This window comes from Lissotriton vulgaris, chromosome 6, assembly GCF_964263255.1.
Source record: "Lissotriton vulgaris chromosome 6, aLisVul1.2, whole genome shotgun sequence".
NCBI lineage: Eukaryota > Metazoa > Chordata > Amphibia > Caudata > Salamandridae > Lissotriton > Lissotriton vulgaris.
In genome coordinates, this window is record NC_141694.1 from 52,675,894 (window position 1) to 52,699,911 (window position 24,018).

Below are 24,018 nucleotides of genomic sequence, written 5' to 3' on the forward strand. Positions count from 1 at the left end.
GTTCCGTGATAGCAATTTCTTTTGCCAGTACTGATGAAGCCCTGATGATGAATTGGTCCAAAGTACCGGCCACGTACCCTGCCCCTAAACCTTCCTCCCTCTAGTCTCTCGAGATGTCATGATCTCAAGCTACACGCAGTAGCTAATCTAGGACTGTGGGCCCTTCGTGAGGCAAAAATAATACAAATTTGGCCGTTCACGTACTCAGGTAAAGTTCCTCTGCCACAGAAGATCGAGAACTTAAAGGTATGGCCCATCCCGGCCTCTCCAGGGCTCGAATGGGCTAAAACAGGCCCGTCCTTGGCCCAGGCTTTGCCCGCGCGCCTCCCGTTCAAGGTTGAACGATAACACTCTTTTTGGGTCCAGACGATGGAGACGTTTCTCTTCCTTGGAAGGATGCGGTGGTGCATAGAAGGTGGGAAGGATAACCGACTATCCTAAATGGAAGTGCATTAGCACCTTAGGCAGAAAGGATACCCTAGTCCACAGTACTACCATGTCTGGAAAGATCGTCACGTAAGAAGGCTGAGAGGACAGAGCCTGCAGTTTACTCACTCTCCTGGCAGAGGTTATAGCCACCAACAAAGCTGTCTTGATGGTGCGCAACCGCAGAGGACAGTTATGCAGCGGCTCAAATGGTGCACATATCAGGAAAGTGAGCATCAAATTTAGGTCCCACTGTGGCGTGATGAAGGGAGAAGGAGAAAATAAATAGGTTAACCCCTTCAAAAACCTCTGCACTAAACGAGATTTGAATAGAGAGGGCGATCAGGCAGCCGAAGAAAGGGCCGAAAGGTAGCCCTTCAAAGTGCCCAGAGCAGAGCCCTGCTGGGCCAAAGAAAGTATAAACAGAAGGATTCAAGATAAAGGAGCAGATAAGGGGTTGATAGACCAGTCTGTACAATATTAAAACATTTTGATTCATCAGCAGGCGTATACCGATTTTGTGGAGAAACGCCTGGAGGAACGCCTGGCTACCAAGATAACCTCACAGACTTTGGGAGGGCAGTCAAAAGCGTTCAACTGTCACGGCTCAATCTCCATGCAAGAAGGCAGAGAGTGGACAGGTTTGGGTTGAGAACCCTCCTCTGCTGCTGCGACAGAAGATCCTCCCGAAGAGGCAGCCTGACTCGAGGATCGATTCTCATGTCGGGAGCCACAAGAATAACTTGTGACCGGTCTCTCCTGATCTTTTTGAGCACTTTGGGCAGGAGTGGTATGGGTGCAAAGTCGTATAGAGGCCCAGATCTCTACTTGTGACAAAAATAGTCACTGAGCGAGTTCCGCCTGGGAAACTCCAACGTGCGAAACAGCTGGCATTGTGTGTTCTCTTCGGAGGTGAACAGATCTAACCAAGTCTCTCCCCTCCGCTGAAAGAGACCTTGTGCCACCTCTGGATGGAGATGCCATTCGCGATCTGAAGGGCACCTTCGGCTGAGATGGTCTGCCCTTGCGTTCTGGCCAGGTGTTGAACCACCAGGGAAAGGCTCTGATGTTCAAGCCAAGTCCAGAGACGCAGGGCCTCTTGACAAAGGGTCCACAACCCCCATTCAGCCCTGTTTGTTTGTGTTTTAGTACCACATGGCAGTAGTGTTTGGGAACACCTGTGGAGCTTTCCCTTTATAGATGGTAAAAAGGCTTTCGGTACTAGCCGGATCGCCCGAAGCTCCAATAGGCTGATAAAGAGCATGGCTTTCAATAGAGATCAGAGTCCTCTGATCTCCACCTCCAGCAGATGGCCGCCCCATCCAAGAAGGGACGCATTAGTCACTACTGTTAGATCTGGGTGGGGAGGGGAAAGGGGTCTGCCCTCAAACCAATCGCGGTTCATTAGCCACCACTGCAGGTCGTGTGCAGTGCCTTCTTTAAATCTGAACCAGATCAGTAAGATGTCCTCAATGCTGCAGACATTGGAACTTCAGGTCCCACTGCAGAGCCCACATGTGCCACCGTGCATTGGTCTCTAGCAGGATGCAGGAGGCCTTCTCATTGGGATCCAAGACAGAGGCTGAAACATTGGTATCATAGCATGAATAGAACCGCCCCAATAAAAAAGGAGCATCTGAGAGGGAGTCAGGTGTGACTTTGGTACGTTGATAGTGAAACCCAGCAAATGCAGGAGGTTCGCAGTAGCCTGGAGGTGGGAGACAACTGCTTGGGGCGATCCCACCTTCAACAACCAGTAGTCAAGATAGGGGAAGACTGGAACCCCTGACCACCCCATCACCTTTGTGAACACCAGATGAGCGCTAGTGAGGCCAAACAGGAGCACCACGAATTGATAGTGCTCATGATACAGTGAACCGCAGGTAGCGACGATGGCGGACAGGATGAGGATATGAAAATAGGCATCCTGCAAGTCCAGCGCTACCATCCAGGCTCCTGGGTCCAAGGCAGACAGGACCTGAGCAAGAGTGAGCATCTTGAATTTCTCCTTCTTGATGAAGTAATTGAGGGCTCTGAGGTCTAGGATAGGACAAGGACCTCCATCCTTCTCTAGGACCAGGAATTAGCAGGCATATCACGCACTGTCTACTTCGGCCCCCCGGGAACTCTCTCTATAGCTCCCTTGGCGAAGAGAGTTGAGACTTCCTCGCGGACCAAGGCTAGGAGATCCTCTGTTAGCTAATCGCACACTGGAGACACGGATGAAAGGGTAGTCTCGATGGGGAGGGAATAGCCCCTTGGGACTATTGCAACACACAACTGTCTGATGTAATGTTTTGCCAAATGATGGCATATTCTGCCACTGACTAACCGAGAGTGATTCTGGGGGGATCGGACTAGAAAGGTTTTGCAGTGGAGGAGGGGATGGTGGCTTGGATCAATTTCTGGTTTCCTGATCCACAAGGCCAGAGTGAACCGCATCCACAGCCCAGCAGAGGTTGCTGAACTTGCAGGGCCCTCTGGTCGGGATAGGATTGGCACGGGTGATAGCCCCTTCCGTAGCCACAAAAGGAGCAAAAATTTGAAGGCGCCCTGGGGGCGATAGGGAGGCCTAAAGACTTGGCTGCAGCCTGCGATTCTTTAAAGCGTTCAAGGGCAGCATCCACCTTGTCCCCAAAGAGACAGGAGCCATCAAAGGGCATGTTCATGAGGTTAGCCTGGACATCCCCCGAAAAACTAGACGTTCTCAGTCAGGTGTGGTGACAAACTGTCACTGTTGTGGAAATCGCTCTACCCAGCGAGTCTGTTGTGTCCAAGCCACATCTGATGACGAACTTAGCTGTGTTCCTCTCGTCTGATTTAGCTTGAGGGAGTAGGGCCCGGTCCTCTTCCAAGACTCAAGGCAGCACCTGTGCTACCGTCTCCCATATGGAAAGGGAATAACGGGCCAAGAGGCTTGCGACCACAATGATAGGCTGGTGGAAGAAAAACATCTCTTACTGAAGTTTTCCAGCCTCTTGGATTCCCTGTCTGGGGGTGCGGAAGGGAAAGCGCTACGAGAAGTGGAGGTTTGGACCACCAAGCTTTGGGTGGTGGGGTGGGTAGTGAGGAAAAGTGGGTCGCCCGATGCAGGGCCTATTTACAGGAGTCCCTGTGCTGGGTTTGGCCCATGTTCCCAGAAGGACGTCTGACAAGGCTTCATTCAAAGGCAGTACGAGTTCCAAACTGGAGACCCCAGGCAGCATGACCTCTGTCAACACATTAGCCTTAGCCACCACTGTAGGAAGCTGCAGGTCAAGGACCTCCGCAGCCCTACGCACCACAACGGCAAAAGATGGTCCCTCCTTCATAGTCAGTGTAGGAGGGGAAAGTATTCCAGAGTCTGGGGAGGAGTCCAGGCCACTGGCCTCACCCAATTCCTCATACCAGTCCAGATCTTCTTGTTGCAGGATTTCTAAGGGATCCTGTTCCACCTTCCAATCCTCTTCCTCCATCCCTAACCCTTCAGAATAAGGCAGAGAGAACGGCATGGAACCATACGGCTCCAGTCTCATTGGAGGAAGATGTCCGACCAGCTCGGTGTCGTCCGGAATGAGGTTTGGGAAGGCGCCGCCGGTGGGCGCTGGTGACCCAGAGGACCTCGGCACCGGACACAACGCCGGGGAAGGTCGCTGTGGAAGTGTGACCGGCGTTGGTCCGGACCCGGGAACGGGATGAATCAGAGATCTGCCAGCATGAGAACCACGGGGCCCGACTGTCTGCCGAGCCTGTGGGGCCAGAAGGCGTGCCGGCAGGGTCAGGCCACCCAAATATGGCACACATGGCCTCATAAAATTCCTTTTAGTTGGGCGGGGAGGAGTCGCTCCTGGCCCCAGAAAGGAAGAGAAATGCGGAGCCAACTCGGGAGTGGGGCCTTGAACGCCGAGGTTCCTCCACTGCGTTGCGAGATGGGCAGGGCTTTGGCGCCATGAGTCGGCAGTCGGAGCATGACTTGAAGTCGTGGTCACACTCCAGGCACCAAAGACAGACCAAATGGAGGTCTGTGACCGACATAGCGCAATGGCAGGCGCCGCACGGCTTGAAACCCGAAGTCTTCTTGCTTGACATGATATACCTACACACCAACGTAGTCGTCAAAAAGTAAAAGAAAAGTCTAACAAAAAACAACAGGGTGTAGCTCTCTTCGACGGATCTGATGGCACGGAAAGAAAAGAACTGACGTCAGTGCACTGGAGTGGCAGTTATATTGACTATGTAGACGTCACGACGATGATGATGATGAACACGACGCCGACGACATCACACTGAGTCGACCGATGCCATCTACCAGCGTGCAGGGGTACTGCTGAGAAAAATCATCCGGATCCAGCCTGTTGCCTGAAGTTCAAATTATGGAATCTGTGCCTAGATGTCTCTAATAGATACTGCCTGAGAACAAAGTCAAGGCTATGTGAAGGATTGGGTCCTCACCCACAGATTCAGACAATGAACTCAATTTATTGTGCTTGACGGGTTAAATAGAGCCAATCAGTACTTGGTCTGACTCTGCTTACGCAGTTGGAGACGGGTAATACCTATCGCGAGAGGCAACCATAGGCACATTCAAGCACAGCCTCTTATCACTGCCAGAGCCTTCTAATTCTACATGCTCAGTGACCCAAAGAGAAACTCAAAGTTGTGCATCTCTCGTACAGTCCACATGCCTAACCATGTATACAAGGATGACTTCCAAAGGCCTTCGCTGTGTTCATTTGGCTTTGGCAGGCATTAGATTTACAAGTATTCAGATGACCACACAAATTATATAGTCGCAAAGAATTATTGTGCTTTATCAGGTGGAACATTGTAAAGAGGGACCTAGTTAAGATGTTGACAGAGAAACATCAAATCCTACAAAGCATCAGAAAGGAAGAAGTCTAAGACTTACATACCACTCCTAAACTGCTGTGACAATAGGGTATTTTTATTGATGAGGCTCATGGAATGCCACAGGGCCTATTACAGGAGGTTTGAGCAAAGCATTGGCAAGGAAGGGCCATACGCGACCAAAGACAACACAGGTCTATGCAGAGTATGCGCCATATAGAATAGTAGAGGAGATGGCCAATGTGAGCTGAGACACTTTGGAAATCAGAGGATATGGTGTGGCTACTTGAGTGCTTTAACTTATTTATGTGCGTAGGGGGAGATGAGCGGAGGGCTCTCATGGTATGTCTGTAGTAAACGCATGATACAGAAAGCAGAACAGGCCTTGAAGGTGAAAGCCAAAGGAAGCAGGCCTCTGTGGTGCAGGACATGCACATCTGAGGCTGTACAAGAAAATTGGCAGATCCTATCATGAAGCCTTAAATCCACACTGTAGGAAAGTAAGATCTTTCCGACGGGGTTGACCTCACTATTTGCGTAGTGTCAATGTGTTTTGACTGTAATACACTGGGATCCTGCAAACAAGGACCCAAGAGTCTGAGCTATCCCCTTTAAATTCCCTGGTAAATACTTAGTACACCACACTATTGGCATACTGGTGAACCCCTGTAAGTCCCTACTATATGATACTGAGGTACCCAGGGCATTGGTACACCAGGGGTCTCCCATGGGCTGTAGCATGTATTATGACACCAATGGGAGCCCATGCAAACTGTGTCTGTAGGTCTGCCATTGTAAGCTGTGTGAAATGGTGCATGCGCTTTCACTTCAGATGGAAAATGTTACTTACCCTGTAAGCATCTGTTCTCGGCATGTAGAGCTGTAGATTCACATGCTTTGCATACTCCTGCTATCTAGTGTTGGGTCCAGATGTTTGCAAATTGTTTTTCTTCGAAGTCTTTCCAGGCACAAGGTAAGGGGACTCCTCCTTTTGGTGAATGTGCGCTTGGGCATCCACTCCATTGTTGGATTGTTTTCCTGCAGAGGGTGAGAATGGAGTTAGTAAGTGTAGAATAAAGATGTCTATGAGTATGTAACTGTGTAAGAAACTGCAAAAGTTAAGGTACCCGTGAAGGCGGGTGAGTGCATGTGAATCTAAAGCTCTACATGCCAAGAGCAGATGTTTACTGGGTAAGTAACATTTTCCGTTCGAGGCATGTGAGCTGTAGAACACATGCTTTGCATAGACTATTCAGCAGTATTTCCCAAAGCGGTGGCAAACCTGTAACTTGCAGTTGTCTGAAAGAGTGTTCTATGTACAGCCTGGCTTACATTAGCTTGCAGCCTTGCTAACACAGCTACACAATAGTGCTTGGTGAATGTAAGCGGTGTAGAGAATGTTGCAGCTTTACAGATGTCAGCTATGGGAATGTTTCCTCCTAAGAAAGCCATTGTAGCCCCTATTTTGCCAGTTGAATGCGCACCAGGGGGTATTGGTAAAGTTATTTTTGCTTTTGCATAAGATGTCTGAATACATTTAACAATCCATCTAGCAATACCCGATTTAGATATAGGAGTGCCTTTGTGCTCTTGTTTGGTGGGGATTTGCAAAATGGTTTCTATGTAATATAGCAAAACTCTTATAACATTTAAGTTAAGTTGTGTAGAGCTCGTTCTGCCACCGAATCTGTTTGAGGAAAAAACACAGGTAACTCATCCGATTGATTGATATGAAAGCCAGATACTACTTTAGGTAGAAATTTGGGGTTAGTACGAAGAACCACTTTGTCAAGCTGGAAAAAGGGTTCTTCTATGCCTAGTGCCTATAGCTCACCCACTCTCCTCAGTGAGGTAATGCAATGGTTCAAAAGGTGGATCCATTAATTGTGTAAGGACTATGTTAAGATTGCACACTGGGGCAGGTGGAAATCTTGGGGGTATTACCCTTTTTAATCATTCCATAAAGGCTTTGATAACTGGTACTCTAAACAGACAAGCGCTGTTTATTTTGTAGGTATGCAGCTGTTGCAGAGAGATGAAAGCGGATGGATGTGTAGGCTAATTCTGAGTGCTGCAAGTGTAATAAATAAAAGATGATAATTTGTATGGAAGCATCCAAAGGATTGATATTGTTATTATTAGAATAGATAACAAATTGTTTCCATTTTGCTGCATAACAAGCTCTTGTAGTAGGCCTTCTGACCTTTTTTATGATGTTCATACAGTTTGGTGTAAGATTCAGATAACCAAACTATGACTTCAGGAGCCAGATCGCTAAGTTGAGCTCTTTGGGATCTGGATGTCTTATATCTCCATGGCTCTGAGTGAGGAGACTGGATGTGAGATGCAGCTTTTGAAGTGGAACTACTGACAGCTCCAACCTGGTTGTGAAGTCGGGCTCATGTGGGAGCTACTAGGATTAGTGTGAGGGATGTTTGCCTGAGCTTCCGAACCGCTAGTGTAACAGGGTCGATGAAGGGCCACCCTTTGGACAGATTTTGTGGGTTCCACCACTGCATAGAGAGCGATGGGTGCAGCTGTTTACCAATACTAGATAGGTTAATTGACCCTGCAACTGGTTCCACTGACTCGCTAAGCATTGTTGAAGGGTACACATGTGAAGCCTTGCATGAGGAACAATCATAATGCAAGATGCCATCATTCCCAGTAGTTGCAAACTTGAGCTGATAGCGAGTGGTTGGGCTGAAACTGAGCGATTAGAGCCTTAGAATTGCGAATGCTGGCTGCACTGGGACAAACTAGAGCTTTTTGAGTATCTAAAGTGGCTCCCAAATAGGTTTGTGTGTTGGAAGGATGGAGAGGAGACTTGAACACATTTACTGTACACTGCAGTCAATGCAGTAACTGGAGTGTTAACTGAGTGTGCTGGAGACACGTTGGGTAAGTGCTGGCTTTGATGAGCCAGTCCTCCAAGTATGGGAAGACATGAATGGGTTGTCTTCGCAGGTGAGCAACGACTACTGCCAAGCATTTGGCAAATACTCTGGGATCAGTGATGACTCCAAAAGGAAGCACTTTGAACTGGTAATTTGCCCCGCTATCACAAATCTCAGATATTTGCTATGCGCAGGATATATTGCAATATGGAAATATGCATCCTTTAAGTCTAGAGTAGACATGAAGTCGCCTTGCAGTAGAAGTGGGAGCACTTGTTGAAGTGTCACCATGTTGAAATGATCGGATTGTATGTAATAATTTAGTTTTCTGAGGTCTAGTATGGGCCTGAGAGAGCCGCCCTTTTTGGGTATTAGAAAGTATAGGGAGTACACACCCGACCCTTGATAGTGTAGCGGAACGGGCTCTATGGCTCCCTTTAGTCAAAAAGACTGAACCTCTTTTTTGAGGAGGTGTAGATGCTGTGGTGACATTTTTGTGTTATCGTGGGGGAATATTCGGAGGATTGTTGGTACGTTGCAGGCAATATCCAAATTGGATAATTCTTAGCAACAATTTGTCTGTAGTTATTGATTGCCAGACAGGGAGGAATTGTGAAAGATGTCCCCTGACAGGTGTTGAATAATTGGGGGAAAGTAGAGGCAAGTCACTATTTGTTAGGTGAGGGGGGAGGTAAGTGTTGTGGAACCTTTATGCCTACCCTTCCTGTTGTTGCCTCAGTACCCTCCTCTAAAGAAACCTTTTGAAGAAGTGGACTGATTTTTGCCTTTGTATGGTGTAGAGGCAGTGTCTGACGAGATACTTTTTGACCCCTGCGATAAGAGTGACAAAAGGAAAGCAGACAGGACGGGAACTGTACGGCTCCTATAGATTCTGCAACATTTATGTCCTTTTTCATTTTCTCTAAGGAGGTGTCTACAATGGGACCAAAGAGATGTTGATTGTCGAACGTTGTGTTCAGAATGGAAGCTTGGACTTCGGGTTTGAAACTTGAAACTCTTAACCAGGCATGTCTTCTTAATAAAACACTGGTATTAATAGCCTTAGCTGCAGTGTTGACACACCTAATTGACGAATTAGAGATGTGCTTCCCTTCTTGTATTAAGTCTTGAGCTTTGGATTTATGTTCATCTGGTAGAAATTGGAGCAATTGCTCTATTTCGCCCCAGTGCGCTCAGTCGTACTAGGCTAGAAGGGCCTGGATATTAGCGGCTACTCCTTTCCCAGAGGTGTCTATAAATTGACATTTGTGAGTTTGCCTATTCTAGGGGTGGGAATGCGTGCACGAACCAGGTTTTAAATAGGTCGTCAAAATACCTTTGAGCATCAGGAGTGTGTAGCTTGATCCTTGTTAAGTACTAAGGGTCTCAAAGAGAAAGTCCTCCTCTAGGGATTCTTTATGTAATTGAACCCCATGATATTCAGCAGCCCCATTTAATAGCTCTATATTACCTACATTATCATCTGGTAGAGAAGGCTTTTTAGGATAAAGGTCAGGATCATTATCTGTGGGTGAATCAGTATAGTAATCCGTCCAGGGGTCTGCAGGTATAGTATCTCCCCATCACCATCATCCTGATCATCAGTTGTTTGTGGTGAATTAGTAGGTGTTATCAATACATTTTTGTTTTGTGGGGAAGGAGGTGATAGAGGAGGAGAAGGAGGAGTAGGGTTAGTACCAACATGCTTCCAGTTTTAGGGTTAATAGTTCTTTCTGTTTTGGGTCCAGTTTCGAAGTCGGGACGTCGAAACAGGGCTCATGTTGTGGTGAAGGAGCAATTTTGTGTCTCGGTGCTAAGATTTTCGGTGGCGGTGTTTTCAGTTGCGAAGCTTTCAGATCTGAAGCAGCTTTCGATTTTGGTGTTGAAGGAGTCGGCTCCGAGATTGGTTTCAGTTTTGAGGCGGAAGGTTTCGGCTCGATCCAGAGCCGGAAGGCTTTTGTGTGTTCCGGTGCTGGGCCGGAAGGCGGGGCTTTGGAAAAAATTCTCGGTGCAGACTTTGGCCCGAAGGCGGAGGTGGAGCCGTAGCCTTTTTTTTGAGCTGACTTGGAATTTGGGGCAAGGGAGGCGCTGACCTTGCGGAACTGCTTTGTGCATATCGGAACCGGATTATGAGACGGAAATGACCTCCTCCTGTTCTCCTTCTTCCTCAGATCCTTGTGCGTCGTAATTCTCTTGTTCAGAATCTTCTCCGAAGAGGTCTGGAATGGAGCCGATGTTTTAACTTTGCATTTTGTGACGTCGAGCCAGACGGTCACGGAGTGTTCTCTTCGATCGAAAAGATCTACACGGGCCGCAGTCCTGTTTGTTGTGCTCTGGGGATAAGCACAAGTTGCATACTTCGTGTGAGTTGGTGCGCGGAATCTTTGCGTTGCACCTGGGACAGAATTTAAATGGAGTTTGATCAATGGACTGCGAGGTGGACAGACGCAGCACGGTACAACGGCCTTCCATGAATTTCTCGATCAAAAAGAGTTTTATAAACCGGTACGATACACGAAGATTGGAATCCGACAACATTACCGTTGAGGGTAAGTGGATTGTGCACCGAGGGGAACGGTTTCGAACTTGAGCGCAGCAATACACGTCCGAACCCAATGGCGGAAAAAAACAATCGAACAATGGAGTCTATGCCCATGCGCACTATCCCGGAAAGGAGGAGTCACCTTATCTCGTGATTGGAAAGACTTTTTTATAGAGGAAAAACAACTTGCAAACATTCGGACCCAACACTAGATGGCAGGAGTAAGCAAAGCATGTGATCGATAGCCCACACGCCTTGAACATAAAGTTCACCTTATATCCCAGTCACTGCAGTTAAAAACTATAAGTCTCCCCTTAGGTAGGCCGTGAAGCCTAATGGCAGGGTGCATGGTTCTAAGTGTGAGGAAGCCTCTGTATGAGCAGAGGCACACCTACAAACCCAGGACTACAGTTTCTAGGCTTTTTAAGTGCTAGAAGCCATTTTAAGATATGTAGTGGATACTGGCAAACTCAAGATATCCAACTACATAATGGCTTCACCAAGCCTGGTCATGTTTGGTATCACACATGTTGGAATCATGCAACTACATCAATTCCAGTATTAGTTTCATGATACTATGTACTGAGGGGGCTCCTTAGAGGACACCCCGATTACTGCCTGTGTAGCCTTGCAGGGTCTCGTTACAAGCTAGTGCTGCCTCCATCCCAGACACTTTTCTGCCCTCCTGCTGATGAGCCTAACTCAGGAAGGGGAAGGCAGAACAAAGGATTTCCTGTATAGAAGAGTGTAGGGGTCTCTGGGCTAGGTAGGGGGTGCTTCAGAGCCCACTCTGGGCTAGAGTGGGGTGCTTCCGAGCACCACCAGATTGCCTTGAAGGGCACATTTGGTGCCCTTCTTGCATAAACCGGTTCTCTCCAGTTCAGCTTTGGCACGAAACCACACAAAGGACACAGGAGTGACAAACCCCTGTCTAGCTCCTCCCCTAGGGAGGTGCCCAGATCTCCACCAGGTGGCAACTTGATTCTGCCATCTTGAAAGTAAGATAAGCAGAGGCCCCTGGGAGCATCTGACTGGTCAGTCCATCAGGGTAGCGTCCCTGACCCTCCCTCTGCCCGATAGATGGGTCACTGCAGAAGCTGTCAAACCTACTTCATAGGTTACTTAAGGCCTACTGTGAGGTTTGTCTGGAACAACGATTCCTCTGCAAGACTCATCTTCAGGATCCTCCAGAAGACTCCTCTGCTCCTGGACATTGACTCTGCTGTCGGCTGTGCCGGGCGCAAGACAAGACTGCTCCTGGTTGGAAGGCTGCTATTGCAACTTTGTCTCCATGCTCTGCAACATCTGTGGCCGTGATCCTTCAGAGTCACAAGGACTTTGTATGCATCAAGGACAGCTGGAAGAAATATCCCTTGGAGTGAAGGAGTCACTCCCATACAGCCATAGGCACCTCAACATCGAATACCGGTCTGTAGATCCTGCTGTCTCATGGACTCTTCAAGGCTCTACAACACAGGTGGAGGCTTGGAAGTTCTTCCTAGGCCTGACCTGTCTTTTGTGCAATTTGGAAGACTGCAATTGCTGGTGGAGCTGCTGGAACTGTGTCCCTGTGCACCGCGTTTGTCTGCTGTTGCCAAGGCTTGTTGACAATCCAGTCCGAAGTCTCCGAACTCCAAGAAGCACGAGCCTCAAGCATCAACCTGCTTCAAAAGCAACATCCTCACTGCATCGCCTGTGACGTGGGCCTCCATCCTTGCTGTTCTGCTGACGCCTCCTCGGGTCTTCCTTTGCCTGCTGCCAGAGGGAGCCCCAGGGTCTTCAATTGATTCCTGATGGCTTCCCTGCTTGCAGAGGGCCAGCCCTGACTTACCTGTGGTGGGGGGAGTCCCTCAGACCTTACTGGTCTGAAACTAAGCATTTCTTCCTCCAACGCGCTTGCTGCATTTGCCAAGGCGTGCGCTGGTGGTCCTACTGGCCATTGACCCGCCTGCAATTTGTCAACCGTTATGGGACAGCTTGTGGACGGCTCTTTTGTTACTACATGCCGCCTGGTCTTCACAGCTGCAACTCCAAGTTTCCATACCTGAAGATACAGAATGTGTATAAGAAGGTGGTGCTAAGAAGACTTGTTTTTTTCAAAGCATGCCTTGGTTCACAAGCAATAATGTATAGGTGCTCACACAATCTTATTTAAGATGAAATTTTCAGACTGGCAGTAAATAAAAAATAAATAAATAAATCACACACTAGACTGAATAAATGCAACATTATTTTCTCTATTAGAAAACAGCAAACAGTGTACTAATCTGTGCTGAGGGTGGGCATTGTTCTTCTGGACGACTTTGATTGGTTTGGACTCTGTCTCCACTCTCCTCATGTGCTCCTCGCCCAGAATCCATGATTGGGTTCTGCCAGCCTGGACAATGGGTCACGGTAGCAGCTGGACTTCAGAAGATCCCCATTGACTTCGAGTGGTTGCGACACCTATACATCTGGGCACCCTGGTGTAGGTATCCTGCTTCTCTGGGTATCCAGGGTAGGGTTGCTCGCCAACCTTCCTTCTTACAACGGATTTCCTCTGGAAAGGGTCCTGAAACCTAAAAACTCCAAATGCAAAGTTCCTGTGTCATCCTAGGGACACTGACCCTGGGTCTCACCTTTGCACACAGGCGCCTAGAGACTACTAGTTACTTACTTGTGGTGGTTCCATAAATCCCCTGGCCTCCAGATTCTTAAGTGTTAGTCTTGTTTGGGTACTCACATCGCATTCTATTTACTTACTATATGATTTGACCCGCCCCTCCACAGGGGTCCATGTATTTTATGTGCTTTACTTACCTGTTTTGAAGTATCTTTTCTTGAGTGTTGATATCTCTGGGTAGGAGATATACCAAAGTAGTAGTAGTGTAGATGGGTTAGAAACACAACATGGTTTTCTATAAACTAGTGTGGTTCTTTCTTTTTTTAACATTTTTTTTATTAAGCATAGATAACAGACATAGTAGACACAGTAAACATGAAATGAATGAATGGTAAACATGCTATATTAAAAAGGACCAAACTTTCATAATACCTAAATTCATATTTCAAGAGACAACAGATTCACATATAATATAACCAGCATTCTAAAAAGCCCGACACAGGGAAGAAACTGGCCTCGGAACACAACTAAAAAGCAGGCACAACATGAAATAAAACCTCACATTTCTTCTTTACCCAAAAAATAGCCTGCCTAACACATTTTCATCTAAGCGTGAAACCCGAGCATAGCCCTTCCACGTTATCTTGAATCTACGAAACGCCCCAACCCTCTTTGCTTATGCCTCTTCAAATTGGTAGGTCCAGGCTAACTTGGAGAGTCACTGTCCCGTTGTAGGCACCTTCTGAGATCTCCAGGTTTGCAACACCAGAGATCTAGCTACTGCTATAGCAGCAAAAACAAAATATTGCCTAAACTTTGGCAGCTGAGTAGTTGCATGAGAAAAAACAAAAAGGGCCAGCGGTGAGGAAGGTAAAATAACCATAGACATACAATTGCTAATGAACATAAACATCTCTTCCCAGAAATATTGTAGTTTGGGACATGTAAAGAATATGTGCGTCCAATTGCCTGCCCTCACCAGATTACATATAAAACATTTGTTCATCAGCTATGGAAACCATTTGTGTAGTCTGAGGGGGGTATGATACACCAGCCACCTCGAAAGGAAGGACATTCTCTTAAAATCAGCCGCCAGAAGTGCCTAGCCCCAAATTTACACCCTCATTACCACTCGTTAAAATTAACCCAGCAGTTACTTTCCTGAGCAATTTTTTAAAGCATTGTCTCAACGAGATTCTAATTTGAACCCTATCGTAGTAATCAATACCAATTACCAATACCACTTAAACTCTAGGGCTTATTTTAGAATGATTCTTTCCCTCTCGTTGATTATTTTATACTTATTCATGAGAAAACAAGTTATCTGTCTATAACTTAACCGGAGATCGCCCCTCTGAGGTACACAATGTAAATGCGAATGCCTCCCACGATATCAGATTGGTACCATTGTAGAAATATCCCAGTTTACAAAATCCCAACCAGTTATAGGACTGCAGTAGCTTTTGTGAAACCTGGAGACCCCACAACTCACAGTCTTTAAGCGAAATAAATGTGTTGCATAATGGAATGTTGTAAACTTTATGAAACTGTTGTATACTGATAGCAATTGTATTCACAACCTTATACCTTGTCTTTTTAGGTAGCTTCGCAGAGCGCAGAAATGCTGGTAGCTTAATTGTGCTTTCTATTACCAAAAGATTTTTTAAAGTAGTCAAATTTCGAAGCAGGAGCAGCCAGAGGCGGTAATAAACTAATCAATGCAGCTAGTGTGGTTCTTTCTTGTGTAATCTTCACTGACTGACTGTGTTGTAAATGCAGCCACTTTACACCCTCCTGAATAAGCAAGCCTTAACTGCTCTCCACAGCTACCACTTGAGAGCTTAGGTTATCAGGGACCTCTTACACTATCACTAAGGGTTGTCTGCAATCAGTGCAGGGTGAATCGCACCAACAGGTGTACACCATATACTGAGCCAGCCTCCTACACACACCAGATATTGCAATAAATTAATTCGACCAAAATCATAAAAAGTATTCAAAAGAGCAAAACACAATTCTTACCCCATGAGTGTCTTTAGGATTGGTAAACATGTTATCAAATACATGGTCGAGGTTGGCCATTTTCATTGCAGCCCTACAATACAAAGTTAAAAGAAAAAGTAAAGTACAGTTAAGCATGAACTTAAATAAAGCACAGCCATTGCCTCGAACCAAAGAAAGTAATGTTCAACAGGAATAGAGAAAAATGAAATCATCAAATTAGATTTTCTGTAACATTTGCTACATGTGATTATGTGGGGCACTAGTCAACTTTTTATAATGGTCAACTATGAGATCTTCTGAACTCAAATCGTCTCTTGTGAGGGACTTTCACCCATATGGTATTCCTGGCTGTGCAAGGGATAAATATCAAGGATGCAGGACAATCTTTCAACAGGGTTCTATTCAGTTTTTACTGCTGGAACTGTATGTGCTAGAAAGATTGTTCAATCCTGCCAAAAGACCACAACTCAATGCCGTGGGTATCCAGATGGTTTGCTTACTACCCCTTCTACAGCTGGAGAGGAGATACAGGACATTTTAGGTATGAGATGGATCAGTGTCGCTTATGCTCACAGCTCTCTCAAGACAGGTAATAATGCAGCTCCAGAACTAGATGTTGCAGTTCTTTCATTCTTCCTTCGCCTTGTTAGATTATCAGTGGGTATCTCATGGGCATTCCCAGCCCATTACCAAGTCCTCCAAACTCATTTTCCAGTCAACTGAGCCTTGCACAGGTCTTCCTGGTATTAAGGCAGGAAAAGTACAGTTCCCAGAAAAGCCTGGTAAGCTCTCAGTCTGCTGTCAGGTGACAGCAGCAAGGTATCATAAGGGAATTCCCAAATACTTAGGTTTGAGAAAAAGTAGGAGTCTTGAAGGTGCTTGTCTCAAGATGAGAGGACTATCTGGCGTCCTCGGACTGTAACTAGTCTACCAAATACTGGCTCCGGAGGTGCAAGAGATGGATAGGATTAAGAGCTCCACATCTAGGCTCTTTGCCTTGGAGACTGAAGACAAAGAAAAAGGACAGGCTTGCTGGGTTTCACTCACGAAGGGCAAAAACTACTCTATACAAAGGAACGTACTAGCAGCCTCATCCATCTACCAGGAACAACTGTTTTTTGGAGAGGAGATCATGAAAGGAATGTGTATAAGCAGGTATATCCGGACTAGACAAATCCACACTTCCAAAGGAAAACCACCACCTTCAAAAGCACACTTCGGGTCCAAAAGACCCCATCATTCAACGTATACACATGAATGACAGATGAACACAGCCCCACACAAGACACAAGGAAAGGAAGCGTCATCAGTTAGGGGAATGGCTATTTACCCCTACAGGGAGGAAGCCTACTGACTCACATCCTGGACTACCAATTTGCTGCCACCAACCCTGCTCATCCCACAGTTCATGTTCAGCAAAAGTAGTGGGTACATTAAGGGTGAGCCCTAGTCCGAATTTCTCCGATAACAATAAAAGAAAAATGTACAACCTCCACCAGTAGACTTGCATGATTGTCAAGATCACTCTCAGAAAAATAGGAATAACAACAAAAAGGAAACAGGGAAGGGGAGCACAGCTACTCCAAGCAATACACAACGTGTACCTCTCAGTAGCAAGCAAAGCCTACATTGGACTACTTGAGTCTGCTATGCCTGAAGATGCAGATTGAGGATTAGAAGGTGGTGCTAAGGAGACTTGTTTTTTGGTCAAAGCACACCTTGGTTCACAAGCAATAATATATAGGAGCCAACACAATCTTTTAGAAGCTGACATTTTCAGACTATTAATTTTAATGGGGTGACCCAGTGACCCTCAGAACCTGGGTAATACGTTCCTTGCAAACAATGGTTCTGTCGGAATTCAAAGCAATTTCTTAGTTCAGTTAAATTATACTTGGTACTCTTAGTATATTTCACATTGTTAATCATGGAAACATTTTCATGTGAAGAACACACACCACAAAATATAGTTTTAACAAGGTTGTTATTATTTCGTCACCTTGCAAGTCTTACTTCAAGCATAGAAATTCGGTTGTCCACAAACAACTGAGAATGTAATAGCAGTGAACAGTGCTGAAGTGAGTAAAGGTGATCAGTGATTAAAGTGACTGTTTACTGACACGGTTTTATGTAAATATAAACGGAAACATCGGTCCAACGTTTTACATCTATACTCTACAACAGTATAATTATTCCTTTTTTCTGTTGAGACATGGTATGGACCAATTGGTGGAGTAACGTCGACGTTTCAACCCTGTAGTAAGGTGCAGATTTATTGGCAACCGTATCAGGTCTTCATCAGGACATAAGGAAGGGACAACCTTATTTTTAGAAGGATTCGAGGCGTCTTCTCGTGGCCTTTGTGGGCGCGGTGTCCACCCCCACCTCTGTATGCGTTTCTCAAGCGTGGTATCTTGATATTCAATGGGGAGGAAATCCTCTCACAAAAAAGGGAGGAGGGGTCAGTGAGAAATCACCATTTTCAATGTGATCAACTGTGGCGGACAGCTGGGTGTTGGCTAGATCAGAGTGCACATCAAGAATGTGAGAGCCAGATCTAGGTACCTGAAGGCATTATAAAGAATTTTGGCTGGAAATCATGGGTCAGCCCTTTCAGAAAATGCATCAAAACCAGTGATTTGAAGTGAGCTGAATTATCAGGCAATTATAGAAAGGTTGATGAGACCAATATACAACCTTTAACTGTTGCCACAGAGGCATCCTGCTGAGGAGAACAGAAGAACATCAAATAACTGGGCTTGTAAGTGTTGGATATGTCGCTAAGATTACAACAAAGTCTCTGAGTCACTAGGATAACTTGGACCTAGTAGTTCCTGATTTTCCTCAAAACTCTGGGCAGAAGTAGAGGCTGGAAGGAGTACAGGAGTCTTGTGCTCCTGTTCAACTGAAAGGCGGCCCAGAGAGAGCTGACTCAGGAAGTCCAACACGCAAATGTTTGGGCACTGCACAATCTTTGCGGCATGAAAGATCGAGCCCACGTTTTCCCCATTGTTGAAAGACTCCCTGTGCAACTACTACAAGTGTAGCTGCCATTTTCAAGCCACTAAGCACCGCTGGTTGAGTTTGTCAGCCCCGGCATCTAAAGACCCTTACGAGTGGTGTGTGACCAGGGAAATATCCTGATGACCCAGCCAGTTCTAGAGGCGCAGGCCACCTGACACAGGACCCATGATCCCACTCCACTCTGTTTGCTGAAGTACCATATGGCGGTGTTGTTGTCCGTGAGGACCAATACTAGTTCCCCATTGAAGGACTGGAGAGAAACGCTTTTGGTGCCAAGAACATAGCCCACATCTTAAACAGGTTGATGTGGAGGCGGGTCTCCACTAGAGACAAGGGTCCTGTGATCTCCACCTCTCTCAGATTACCTACTAAACCAGCATCAATTCATCCATCATGCCCATTTCCTCTGTGTGAAGTATGGAGAGGAGTCTGCCACCAGTCTAATTGCAATTCATCAGCCACCACTGCAGAAATTGTGCACACTCCTCAGACACCGAGGAATGGTTCCCCAAGCGCTGAGCCCAGAGAATTGAGATATCACTGCAGTGACGGCATGTGCTACCTGGTGAAGTCTCCTAGCAGAATGCAGAAGGCCAAGAAGTCCAACAGCTGCTTTGACCCAGGTCAAGGTTTGAAATCCTGGGTTTATTGACGGGAATGCTCTGAACAGCATGGTGTCCAGAAGTGCTACAATGAAAGAGAGATCAATGAAAGGAGTCAGGTGTGACCGTTGTCTGGAGGTGATTTACGACTTTGAGGTGAGTTTACTATAAATAAACAGTCACTGGGTATGGGAAGACTGGTATTCCCAATCTCAAGAGATTGGCGGCATCCGCCACCATCACTTTGAAGAGCACCCGAGTGGCACTGGTGAGGCTGAATCAAAGCACTGGGAACTGAAAGTGTCTGTGAGACTGCTGGACAGAGATGAGGAAACAAGTGTCATGCAAATCCAATGTCACCTTCCAGTCTCCTAGATCTAGGGCAGACGGAACTTTGGCCAGGGGAGCATTTTGAACTAGTCCTTCAGTATGATGAAGTTCAGATGGCAAAGATCCAGAATCTTTGGCATCAGAAAGTGGCAGGTGAAACAGCCAGACCAGACTTCTGATGCCAAAACTCTTTTTATGGTCCCCTTTTAATAAAAGGTTCGAACTTCCCTTTGCAGAATGGATAAGTGGTTCTCTGGAAGCCTTTGAAGTGTAGGTGGAAAGTAGGAGGGGTGGAAAGGAAGTACCCATCTGTCTGACGTGATGCTTTACCACTTGTGGCGGTAATAGCTTATAAATCCTCCAAACGGGTAAATGTGTGCTGCTATGGGCAAATTAAGTGGTTTTGCTGCAATTTTTGAGGGAGGGGTGGGGGAATGGGTAGTTTGCTGTCCCTGGGGGCATGGGTGATATGGGCAGGATTCCTGACCTTCACCTCAAAAGGCTTGACAGTCTGATGTTGCTGAGGCAAAGTCTGATGTAGTTTCTTCTGCCTCTGAAATCTGGCGTAAGCCAGTCCTGAAACTTTGAAAGGGGAGATATTGCTGGAGAAACGGTTGCAGGGGCAGTGCTAGGCCGAAGGAAAGCACTGTTGACTTGCTTTCTCTGAAGAGCTCCACACTGACTCTGCCATGCCTTTACAGAAACGGATGCCAGCAAAGGGCATGTCCATAAGTGATTGCTCAACATCGCTTAAGAATTCTGTAGAGCTTATCCAGGAGTGTCGCTGAAGCATCAAGCTGGTAACAATTGCCCTAACTAGACTATCAGTGGTGTCGGATTACGTATTTCACTGTATCCTGGCCTGACTGGATGAATGTTGAAGGTTAGCCCAGAGGTCATCCCGGAACGCTTGCAAGATGTCAGCCATCACGGCTCAAAACGCTGTTCTGATGCTGTAGCCTGAGACCACAACCTTGAAGTACTTTTACGTCCATGTGACTTCTCCTGGTGAGAGTGGCCGGAAGAATGGGAGCCATCTTCTTGTGAGCCTTTTTCTTCGACCTACATGAGGATCTGAAGTGCGACCATCACCTCGATCTGGAAAGAGAACAGTTCCCATCCTGAAGTTCAATTGGGCCATACTACGGTGCTTGGCAACCTAGAACTTGGCCTTGCAGTCCCAGATGGCCTTCTGATTCATTTAGGTCATTGCGGCACAACTTCAAGTTGTGCAAGGAGCCCAAACAACAAGGCTGTCACAACATCTGTTTGTGGCAAATCCTTGCATAGTTTAAACCTATCTGTTTTGGGGAAGACATGTCCCCTGCACACTGGAAAAGCAGTGAAAATTAAAAAATTAAAAAACGTCAGTCAGGTGAGGAAGTGAGCTCCAGAATTGCATTTGAAAGTGCAGAAAGAAAAGAAATGCTGGCGTGCAGTGGAGGTTGTGCGACCCAAATAGCCACTTCCAGGGTGGATCTATCCTAACGCAGAGCAGCCCAACGACACCTACCGGCGCTTTAGAGAATGGCTGAGAAACATCTTTGGATCCAGTCTATCACCTAAGGTTAATCACAAGGTGCGATCTGCAGTTAGAAGTATCCATCACAAACTCCTGTTACGTGCTTTTTTCCCTCATGGTTGCAAGTGGGAGTGGGAGCAGAGGGACTTAGAGACTCAAATTCAGCATGACTTAATAGTTAACACTAAATTTCAATATCAAGACAGAGGTTTCTCTGCAGCCCAATTTCCAAAACCAAAATGTTTTGAGAGCTCCTGTACACAAGGGGTTAGAATTTCAGTATACACCGAGCCCTCTGATCAACAGTATCCTTTGGGAGATGACCTGGGTCTCTTATGCAAGCATTTAGGTTTCTGATGAAAAGCGGAAAGTGTAGGAAAGTGGGTTTCAGTTGCAGTAACCCTCCCCCACTTTTTGCCAGACGACTGATGCTCTTTTTCATGGTGTGCCCTTGGTCCCTGCCAATCAGGTTCTCAGGGCCTGTGTTTGTTCCCTAAAACTAATCCAATTGGCATCTCTGGCCACAGGTCAGCCCCTGGTAAATGGTCCCACTGGTCCCCAGGGCACTGTGATCAAGGAAGACCTCTAAGGGCTACAGCACTTATTTTGCCACCCTTAGAGGCCCTGTACCTTTATACCCACACACTGCCTGTGCAGGCCGCGTGTCTTGGTGCAGAACCAAGTGACGAGTCGACATGGCACACATCCCTGTGTGCCATGCCCACAAACCACTGCCCTGGCATACATCAGTCACCCCTCTAGCTGGTTGCCCTATGCCAGTGGTGAGGGTACAGGTGCATGAGCCCTGTACCCCTACAGTACCTAAGTCCATTCATGGGCACTGTAAGTGCAGTGCTGCCATTAAGAGTATATGGTGTTGGGAGTTTGTCATTACGAACTCCACAACACCATAATGGCTACATGAAAACTGGGAAGTTTGGTATCAAACTCCTCAACACATTAAAACCACACGGATGCCAGTGTTGGATTTCATGTAAAATGCACAACAAAGGGAATCTTGGCCCAAAGCCATTTTGTACTGTGGTCCCGGGGATCCTTGACCTGGTCCCCCCATATTGTGGTTGCCTTTAACTTCCAGAGTGTTCCAAGCCACTTGGACAGCATCTCCTCCGCCATATGGACCATTTATTCCTCCAGTAACCGATGTAACTGTAATTTCATGCAACTTTTTTAAATCACTGTTTAACCTCATGTAAAATGCCCCTTTTCTCTTTCACCATCTACTCCCTCTGCTCCATTGTTCTTGTTTTTGCTGCTCTCTAATTACTATAGTAACTGATGTATCGGAATCTGATGTAATGCCAGACCAGATCTGCTTTCTAATCCCCTTTACTTTCCCCCTCCCTTCATGATCCATAGAACTTGTTCTCTATTGTTTTTTAAATGTACTAAGTAACTGATGTAATTTTAAAATCATGTTTCTTTTCTAGACGCTATGTTTATGCACCAGCATCTTATGTAACCATATAACCCACTGTACCCCTTCCAAATGTTAAGCTCTCTGATACCCCCTCCAGGTCAAGCCAACGCTATATAAACCTTTTCTAATATACTTACTTCTGTGCCGAGCAACACTGGCAGATGTTGCCAGCTTGACTCCTTCAAATGGCTCCCTTAACTATGCCCTTGTCCAAAGCACTCTTACTCTCCTTGTTGTGGATAGATCCAGCATGTTTGCCCTGGAGTCTCAGAGACCCCTCTGAGAGAGTCCACATTGACACAGGTGACCTACATAGTGGAAGACTGGGATTTATCCCCTTAACACTAGGAGCCGAGCCGGACGTTGGACACTGTGTTCCCACTGGGTTTCCTACCCCCTCCCCACCTCTTCCCTCCTTCATTTTCAGAGTGTGCCAGTGACCAAAGCACTCCTCTCCCCTCGTTGGGGAGGGATCCAGCATTTATGCCCTGGAGTCTGAGCGACCCACCATGACAATGGGAATCGCACATAACTGAGGACTGAGAAGGATCCCTGTCCCACGGGGAACAGTCTCCCAGCCAGACAGACGCCAGACATAGTCACTTCCCCCACTTCCTCCACCTCCACTTCCCTCCTTCATTATTTGGCAACCTCCCTTTTTCCCTTCCTCTCTCCCCTAAATTCCTCTCCACATACCTGCTTTGTCTATCCTTATGCCTATACTCCACTTAATCTCCCCCCTCACCCTTTTACATTACCCCCTTACCCCTCTACACGCCAAGAACCAACGGATGTAACTAACTGTTGTACCTTCTGTAATAATGTGTAATTTGTAACCTATGTAACTATCCTCATGTAAAGCGCGTTGATACCTCCGGGTCAAGCCAGCGCTATATAAAACTCAAGTAAATAAATAAATAAATAAATCTTAGAGATGCCCCCTGAAACTCGACCAACTCCTAGTGACCTGGCTGAGTGGATGCTTAGGCGGCCACCAACAGACATGTTTCTGGACCCCTGGGTCGAGAGCCTGCTGCTCTCGGGACCTGAAACAATGCACATCCTGGAACGAGGTGCCAAGCCTCCTCCCCAGGATGGGCAGGGTTCACGAAAGAGAGGCTTCAAAGGCATGCCGAAACGTGAGCCTCTCCAGACCAATTGCTGCTTTCAGCAACAGGTTCCCACTGGTTCTTCCCCCTACTTTGGGCGGGAGAACCAGGGGGAAAAACAAGTGAGGAAGAGAGCTGTGCCCACCTCTGCCAACTCCACCCCTCAGGTGGGGGAGGCGAGGTGAAGCAAAACTGAGTCCCCGCCATCTTGAGGATGGGGGGACCTAGCCAACCAGAGACAGGCTCCTGCACTCCTCCCACTGGAGTTTGGCACAATAGGGGGTGTACCCACCTCAGGGAAGGGACTCATTGGTTCCCGCCCTTACCTACCTAATCTAGTATTAAGGGGGACCCTGAACCTTGATTCCTCATATCCAGACAAGAGTCAAGAAAGAAGATAAGAAGGAGGACTGAAGAGCCGTGCAGAGCTAACAAGAGGACGACGCCCACTGACTTGGCCCCAGCCCTACTGGCCTGTCGCCCCCTCGAACCTGCTCCTGCGAAATCCCGGTGTGTCCTGCAGCCAGCAACCTCAATAAACCCCGAGGACCTGCCTGCCTTCACTTCTAAAGACTGCATCTCCCGTGAACACCGGATTTGATCAAACTGCAGCTTCTGGAACCAGCAAGAGATTGCGAATCCAGCCCATTCTGCACCCGCTGTACCCGGCTTGGGTGGAAAAACACCACAAG

At 46.9% G+C, this 24,018-nt stretch overlaps 1 protein-coding gene across 1 annotated transcript in view; it reads right to left on the reverse strand.

Moving 5' to 3' along the window:
• Nucleotides 1-24,018, reverse strand: part of CMTR1 (cap methyltransferase 1) — a 1,053,443-nt gene that overhangs the window by 747,233 nt on the left and 282,192 nt on the right. The window contains exon 8 of the mRNA XM_086925906.1: nt 15,317-15,389. Coding sequence (XP_086782032.1) covers nt 15,317-15,389 — 73 coding nt within the window. The remainder of the gene's footprint in view (nt 1-15,316; nt 15,390-24,018) is intronic.